Raw genomic sequence first — 8,541 nt, forward strand, 5'->3', positions numbered from 1 at the left:
GGGCTCCTCGGCTCCTCTGCTCGGCTCCTCTCCGCTCCGCTCTGCGCACGCGCTACCGTCGCCTTGGTTTCCTGGCGATGCGCTGGCACCGTCCGTGCCGCGCTCGGATTTGATTCCTGTATCTTAAAGCTGCGGTCGCTGATTTGTGGGGAAAAGTGCGGATTTGTGTGAGTCCAGCTGTTCTCGCTGTCCCGGAGCCCTCCTGTAAGCGCTGCCTGGCGGAACGGCCTCGTTTCCGTGAGCTGTGATGGCAGGTTAGGCTGCGTTGAGCCCCGCAGGAGCGGAGCTGTGGCTGTGCACGGCTACCGGCGGCTTGGCCTTCACACGGCACTGAATCCAGGCCCGAAAAAACTCCCGGGTAGACGGGCAGCTTTGCGTAGCCAAAAGAAACCTGCCGGGGTGCTTTGGAGGCTGAGCTCGGGTCTGAGCGGAGATCCGAGGCCTCGCCGTGATCACGGTGAGTGCGGTGAGGAAAGGCGAGGTGCTGCGGGCTGTTTGCTTTTTGCATTGCATAGAAGAGGAGAGATCTGCGTAGGAAGGCAGTACTCAGAAGGAAAGTAGAGGTTCGGACATCTCAGTAATGGCGAAGGATAAGAAGAGAGATGGCAAGAAGTCAGAGAAGTCCGTCCATCCTGTCCCTGCACACAGTGCTGCAGCTGAGAGCAGTCCCACAAAGCTGACAGCTCTGCACACCTCAGCCCACGGAGCGGAAGAAGCACAAGCAAGTGCAGCAGTGTCGGATAAAGAACCAGAGAAAGCAGAGGAACCTCCCGTCCCACATGTTCCTTCATACTACGAGGAGCCCATTCTTACTCAACTCATTGTGAAAAGGTATGTTTGGTACAGGTCCGTTAGATTGGGAATTCTTGTTTAGGTGTCCCTGAGGTACCTGCTACATGTCATAGAAATTCAGCTTAGACACTTGATTTGAGGCAGTGAGTGAAGTTATTCAGACCCAGTAGCACTGACACCGTGTCGCAGTGATGCACAGAAATTCTACTGCCCTGCTTGGATCCTGCGGTGCTGCTGGCACTGGCTGCCTGCTGAGAGACTTGTTCTTTAGTATGGGGTAAGGTGCAGGCGCTTTGTGTGGAAAACATATTCACTTCGTTTAATTTCCAGTTGTTGCTGCCTTTTAGTGTTTGGTCTTTGTATCCCTTATGAATGTCCTGAACTGAGGGAAACAGGTGAATGCCATTTCCTAACAAATCGTTTGGTAGCTCAAGGAAAGTATATGCAATGTTTCACATACTCACCAGGTTGCTTGGCTGTAAGCTAATAAATGCTAACAGTATGATTTTTTTTTTTAATGGGAAAAAAATAGATGTCTGAAGCAACACGGTCATGATATAAAATACTACAGGCAAGATGCTGAGAGCTGCAGATGTTGTATCTTGTGTTGGAAATAGAGCTGCAGCAGGGAACTTTGTGCAATCCATCAGAATTATTTTATGTCTGCTGTGATTTTGGTTTCTTGGCAGCGACCTGGAATGTTCATCTTCAGTTTGTTTTCTTTGCAGCTATGAAGGTGACAAAGTTCGTAGGTTGTATGAGGGTGAAGGTGTTGCATTTTTTGAGGGAGGAAATATTTATAAGGTGAGTGTATAAATTAATAAACTTAAAAAAAAAAAAAAAGGAGGAATCAATCACCTTATCTTTCTAGAACAAACAGGCAGTTCCTTTTAATGTAGATGAAGGCTGAGTGCTTGAAAAGTGTGTGTGTTGAAAGCTCTGTTGGTTTCTGGCATTAAAACTTCAGTGGAAACTTATTCGGAGTTTCACGTGTTAATTTGGGTTCTTGTGGTCCTTGTGGTGGTAGTTGTGGTAGGAACACATTTGCAAACAATGTCCTTCTCTTCACTTTGTAGGGCACGTTTCATGAAGGGCTTATGCATGGACAGGGGACTTACACATGGGCTGATGGAGTGAAGTATGAGGTAAGGTGCAATATACTTTGTGACTGAGCACTATTAGAGCCAATTAGATGTGTAAATTTGAGTAAAAAAGTTCTGTTAGAGTAATTGGTACAATACAAATACAAAAAAGTTGGCAAATGCAGAACTGTGGCAGTGATTTCAGTCGCAAACCAGGGTTCTTGGAGAAAGCTGGTTATATCTTCCTTGCATTGAGGAGGAACAGTGTCACGTGCCTTATGTTTTGTAAATGCTGTAATTTAATCTTTTAGGGAACGTTTGTTAAGAATGTGCAGATGGTTAATGGATGCTATACATGGAATGATGGCAGTATTTATGAAGGCTCAATCAAAAATGGACTCAGGCATGGATTTGGCTTTTTCAGGAGCGGTATCCATCCAGTTTCTTACGTTGGTTACTGGTATAAAGGCAAAAGGCATGGAAAGGTAAGTAAAAACACCAAAGGAACACAGGTTCAGGTGAATATCTTCTAGAAATGCAATTACTTTTCTGCAAAGGTTTCACAAAGATGTCTTATGTCACTACACAGCCTGACACTGTATAGAGATCCCTTTGTCATTAGCACCTTCTTTGAGGTCCTAAATACTAATAGAAACAGTTGGGTTGGGATGTTTGTAGTAGAGAGGATGAATGGTATGCCAAAAGAGTAATTGGTCTGTGCTGAGGCTTGTCCTTTTGGTTGCTCCAGTTGACAAAGTCAAAACTGATGCCTGCATCCATAGCCACAAAATAATGTTGCTACTCACAAAGGACAAATTGATTGCAGCTCCACGACGCACTTGGGCAGGCCAAGTGATGTTTTTTTTATATGATTTTTTAGGTATGTATGATTATTTAGGTATTGATTTAAATTGACTGTGCTCTTTGTTTCAGGGCACCATTTATTATGACCAGGAACATATGTCTTGGTACTCAGGTGACTGGGTAGATAACGTCAAAGAAGGATGGGGAATAAGATGGTAAAGAAGATACCACTTTGGTTCTTTTTCTTTTTTTTTTCATAAAATATCACACTTTTTTTTCTGTTGTTTGAAAACAGATGCTAATGCAACTGTTTCATAGTCACATATTTTCTGCACTGAAATAAATAATTGTTTGAAATGGTTGGTGGTAAAACAGATCTTCTCTGTGACTTAAACATATGTTGATGTATTTATCCTGGTTACTGCTGAAAAGAAAGTCTTAAGAAGATGAAGTAATTCCACTCCAGCTTTGGTAAACCAGAAGTCAACATTTCAAAACAAATTAACTCAATTGATTTGAATGGATGGAAGTGATTTTGTGATTAAATGAATGATTTGGTCTAATGTTACATAAACTAATAATTCAATTAGTTATGATGAAGGCTCTTCAGAGTGAAAGATTAGTTAATATTTTTACAAAGGTTTGTAAGTTAAAATTGAGTAAACAGTGCATACAGTGAAACTTGTGTGTTCCTGTTGAGCCAAATTAATGCTGCTATTTGACACACAGAAATGCTAAATTTATTAACATTGAAGTTTTGTGTAAATCCTACTTTTGTAATATCCACTTAGGAGCTTATTTCTAATGAATCCTAACCCTTAAAAATATTTTTTTCCCAGCTATAAGTCTGGAAATGTCTATGAAGGTCACTGGGAGAAAAATGTACGCCATGGAAGGGGAAGAATGAGGTGGCTGACAGCTGATCAGGAGTATGTTGGACAGTGGGTGTATGGAGTACAGGTATTAATTTCTTCCTCGGGACTTCTCTAGTTGAATGTCTGTCCATTAGTCAGTCACAATTCAGTAGGTGTTGTTGTGCAATATTGAGGAGCTTGATGTGATTTTGCTAGCAGAGATTGAGAAGATAAGCTGGTTGTTGTAACTTGATTCTCATGTTAGCAGTGTTCACGTTTTTTAAAGGCTTTTAACTTAAGTCTTAAAAGTCCTTTTGTTAGAGCCTGCTAAGTATGCATTGATTTGGGATTTCCTCTGGAATGTTTCTGCCATGCATCTTTGTAGAATATATTCTGCATAGAAGGGCTTGGAAGGCTTGGAGAATATCTCTATGTGGAGTGACTGAAGGAAGTGGGGCTGTTTGGTCTGGGGAAAAGGAGGCTGAAGGGAGACCTCACTGCTCTCTTCCAATACCTGAAAGGTGATTGCAGTGAGAGCGGGGCTGGTCTCTTCTCACTGGTGACAGGACGAGGGGAAACGGCCTCAAGTTGTGCCAGGGTAAGTTTAGGTTGGATCTCAGGAAACACTTCTTTACAGAAAGGTTGTTCAGCACTGCAATGGGCTGCCCAGGGAGGTGGTTGAGTCACCATCCCTGGATGTGTTTAAAATCCGTTTGGATGTGGTGCTCAGGGCCGTGATTTAGCAGAGGGCTGTTAGTTAGGATAGGATGGTTAGGCTGTGGTTGGACTTGATGATCTTTAAGGTCTTTTTCAGCCTGAGCAATTCTATGATTCTATGATCATCAAAGTAGTACAGCTATTCACTGGGTGCTGTTTATCTGGGAAATCTGTCAGCAGTGACTCTTAGAGATGCCTAGATTGTTCTCGTTTGTAAAGGTTTGAGTGTACAGCATTGCTACTAGAGCTGCTCCAAAAGTAATGCCTCCTGTTTTATGATTTTGGCCAATGATGTCAGAGGCAGCTGTAGGTGGGATGGCAGCAGAGGCTGAACCTTCCCACCAACGTTCCGTGCCGTGGTGTTGCTGTGTGACAGATGGCAGCAGAGGGGCACTGTGACAAAATGGCGCCTGAGTGGAAGTGTGGGTGGAGCAAAGGGTGGAACTGAGTTCCTCCATGTAGAAGTAGTGACACCTGTTGATGCTTGTGAGTGGTTATGGAAAGCAAACAGTGGCTGTGAGTGCAGTGCGGTGGTGCGTGTCAGCAGTGGATGTGCAGTATGCTGGCTCTTATTCGTCACTGGTGAAAATATGTAAATGGTGATGGTGACTATGTTGAAAAATGGTTTTTGTAGCTGAGAATTTGCTCTATGAAAGACTGTTATTGTCCTCCTTGGATCTGTTGTAGATTCTATGGAAATAAATAGGAAGCATTACTTTCAGAGTGACTCTTCCAGAATGTAGTTCTTGCAGTTCTTCCAAAGACTTTTTAAAAAATATTTTTTAAAGACAGAAATATTTTTCAGCATGGATATGGCACCCACATCTGGTTTCTGAAGAGAATGCCTGCATCTCAGTATCCCCAGAGGAATAAGTACGTGGGTGAGTTTGTGAGCGGGGAGCGCCACGGCCGTGGGAAGTTCATCTCTGCCAGCGGAGCGGTGTACGATGGCCAGTGGGTTCATAATAAGAAGCATGGCAAGGTGTGTGCTGATAAGCAGTGAGACAAACCTACAGGCAACCCCAGAAAAGACCACTATGCTCTTGTATAGCGGGTTTCTGCATTCCTGTACCAAAAACTACATGCTATTTGTGTCATGTATGGAAAGTGAACATAAAGCACAGACAATACTGAAAGCAGATGGGGCACTTTCAGGGACTTTCTGGGCCACAATTTGACTCTGTAGTTAGAAGCATGTTATGCATATAATGAAAGACATTTTACTGTGAAGATTTTCAGTGCAGTGGCTGCACGTTGACTTCAGCAACAGCTGCTCAGTACTTCTCCTGTGAGCTAATGAATTTCAAGCTATCTTTGCACAGAGGGCTTCTAATATTAGTAGATTATTTTGTTTAAAAAAACCAAACACACACAACTGTGGGTAGCTTGTTAAACTATTAAGAAAGCCTGCAGTTTTTCTGTGTGCGGGGGAGTGTTTTTTCTCAAAATATATTATAAAAATGAAAGACATATTGACAGTTCTTTAACCCAGCAGTGTGCTTTAACAGGTGACATCATATAAAAGATACAAAAAGTTCTTTGCCTTACTTTATCTCATAGTTTAATTTTAACCAAGATGGATAGAAGAAAGGTTAACTGAGAGTGTTAGTAGCATTTTTTCCTAATCTTCTATTACATGAGAGAATTTATAATGAAATTAACCAATTGAATGTCTGTAGGGCAAGTTTGTCTTCAAGAATGGAAATATTTATGAAGGAGAGTTTAGAGATGATAAGATGGTAGAATATCCTGCTTTTCAGCTGGATGCAGTGAGTGCTCCAAAGCTGAATGCCATTTGCTCAGGAAGCTCTGGTGAGTAACTTAACGAGTTGTAACAGCTTACCTTTTGTTGCTCATTTTTCTCTAATGTGAGTCTGTCTGTACTTACTCCAGAGTTAGATCAATTTCTTTGGAGAATTTTGGTGAAGACGAGTTATTTTAATAGTTAATGCTTCTTGCTTCTATGTCTTGTTTCTGGTGTGTGACACTTGGGGTAATGAGCTCCTACTGCAGCTTGTAACAGTTTGGAAACTGTGTTGTCTTGAAATTTAATGGCATATGTAATACCTGCGTTTTTTTTGTTAGTGGTTGGATTTGAAGGAGAAAAAACCCACTATGTTGTGATACTTATACTGTTGATTATTAAAGAATATTCTGCTAATTGTAAAGGAGGCTATAAATCCCTGAAGTTAGTAAAATAAGTTGGAACCGTGTATGTTTTATTTTCCTTGTGTGTATGTATTTAATTTTCTTTTGGTTTTAATTTATTTGTGTGTTAGAGACCATCAGAATCGTTAACACCTCAGAAAATCCTTCTGCTCTGGGATCAGATGTTGAATTAGATATATCTTCACTGCTTAACTTGTTGCCAAGGGAAGAGAGACAAGAAGAAGTGAAACAAGTAAGAGGCTTCTGCCTGGTGTATTTAGTTTTTTTTTTTTTCTCCAACAAGTTTCTTATTATCTTGTTTCTGACTTGGAGGTATTAAAGTCTTTCCATTCATGAGTTATTCAGAAATCCAAAGACCATGGAAACGGAAGGCACAAAGAATGAACAGATGTATTGACTCTTCCTGAGCAGCCACTCGGAAACAATACAAAATGTTAGCTTGTTTGGAAGGGCAGTCAGAAGCTGCTTCCAGATACTGCAGGGTTTGTCTGTCACCAAAAGATACGTATTGTAACTTCATTTGAGTAATGCTGTCCTGAGCCCTAACCAGAAACACACTCTGGAGTGTGGAATTTTAAAAATCAAAGCTTTATGTGCTCCATATGAGCAGATTTCTAATTGCTAGGAGACTATACTGAAAACATGTCCTGCTTGTTTCAGGTAGAATTTGCTGTGTTGAGACATATTACAAAACTGAGAAGAGTTTACACCTTTTACAGCAGCTTAGGCTGTGATGATTCTCCTGACAACACCTTCCTTATGACCAGGCTCCAGTTTTGGAGATTTCTGAAGGACTGCTGCTTTCATCACTCCAGTATAACTCTTGCTGAAATGGATCGGATATTGAGTGGTTTGTATTTCCTTTGATTGGGGTCTGGAATTGAGGAATTTTATTAATGAAGCTCTGCTCTTGTAGTTAAATGGCCTGGAACCAGTCACACTGTGCCTGTGAATTTGCAGTACTTGTATTAATGCTCTTACAAACAACACTTCAGGGTATAGCTGAGAAAAATGCAAAATTAAAATACCACTTAAAAATGGTTCTAAAGACCTGTCTGTTTAAAAGCTGTATTTGTTCCTGACCTTGCCATTACAGTTAAATGCAGTTTTAAGAAGTTTGAGAAGGACAAATTAAAGACAAAAATCTTAACTACTTTTTCCATGCTCTTGACTTGGGTTTGAATGGGGTATTTTTTTCTCTTCTGTAGAGCTATTAGTGAGTCAGCTCTATTTAGACTGTGAGTGGACTTTTATCACAAAGCACACAGTGGAGTCCCCAGTACATGAAGGGGTTAACTTCTTAAGAGTATTTAGAAAGAGAGATGATAAGATTAAGCTATAGATCCTCTGTGTTCCCTTGCTCTGCTTATTTGAAAATGATGCTATGTCTGGTCTGATTCATCCAGGACTGTTGTTTCACAGCAGCTGTTAAGGATGGGGAGGATTGGGGGATTGGAGAGTTTTAAGCTCAGTACAGTCATAAGGATTTTAATCTACATGATGGCAATAGAGGTTTTTTTTTTTCCAATTTTTTTAGATGATAAAACACCACTTGAGGAGATACATTCTCCATACGAGACTTTACTGTTTAGAACATTTTTATCTCACCTTATTCATCTGTCATTCCATGTCTATCATGAGGAGCACAGGTAAGTTTCATCTTTCAGTGAAATTTATTTCAAAGTCATGTTTGATTTTCTTTTTTTTTTTTTCCTCCTCTCCTTTTGTTCTCCTCTGCACAAGGCACCTGCTTTTGCACCCTTAGTTGTTCATGCTCTGGTATCTGCTCTGATCCCAGGCAGAGTATCCCAGTAACTGATTCTGAGCCTGCTAACAAAGTACTCCCAGGTGTTTTTGCAGCAGCCATATGTTAGTGCTTTGGGAGCTGGTGTATGTACATAGTACATAGCTTTTTACTATTCCGTATAAATAGTAGCAGATGTTTTCAAAGAGAAGGGTAGAGTGCTGAACTCAAGTGGGCTTTTGATCCTACTACATGAGGGTGCTTTTAAAATTTCTATTTAATGTCTTACGTTAATGAAATGACATTTTCATATTGAACATAAATGTGAATCTTCTCTCTTTAATTCTGTGTGAGAGGGTAGTATTCAAGACGGTCTTGA

General features: G+C 41.0%; 1 protein-coding gene across 1 annotated transcript; it reads left to right on the forward strand.

The window, feature by feature from the left end:
* The first annotated feature begins 21 nt into the window (after positions 1-21).
* On the forward strand, positions 22-8,091 carry LOC100543327 (radial spoke head 10 homolog B). Its single transcript, XM_010719695.3, has 11 exons — positions 22-831; positions 1,521-1,596; positions 1,869-1,937; positions 2,186-2,359; positions 2,808-2,893; positions 3,518-3,638; positions 5,055-5,231; positions 5,929-6,061; positions 6,529-6,650; positions 7,079-7,268; positions 7,956-8,091. The coding sequence occupies exons 1-11, from the start codon at positions 581-583 to the stop codon at positions 8,069-8,071; spliced, it is 1,515 nt and encodes a 504-aa protein (XP_010717997.1). The 5' UTR covers positions 22-580; the 3' UTR covers positions 8,072-8,091.
* Positions 8,092-8,541: the final 450 nt, after the last annotated feature.

The sequence above is a fragment of the Meleagris gallopavo genome, chromosome 16 (genome assembly GCF_000146605.3).
Source record: "Meleagris gallopavo isolate NT-WF06-2002-E0010 breed Aviagen turkey brand Nicholas breeding stock chromosome 16, Turkey_5.1, whole genome shotgun sequence".
NCBI classification, from domain to species: Eukaryota; Metazoa; Chordata; class Aves; order Galliformes; family Phasianidae; genus Meleagris; species Meleagris gallopavo.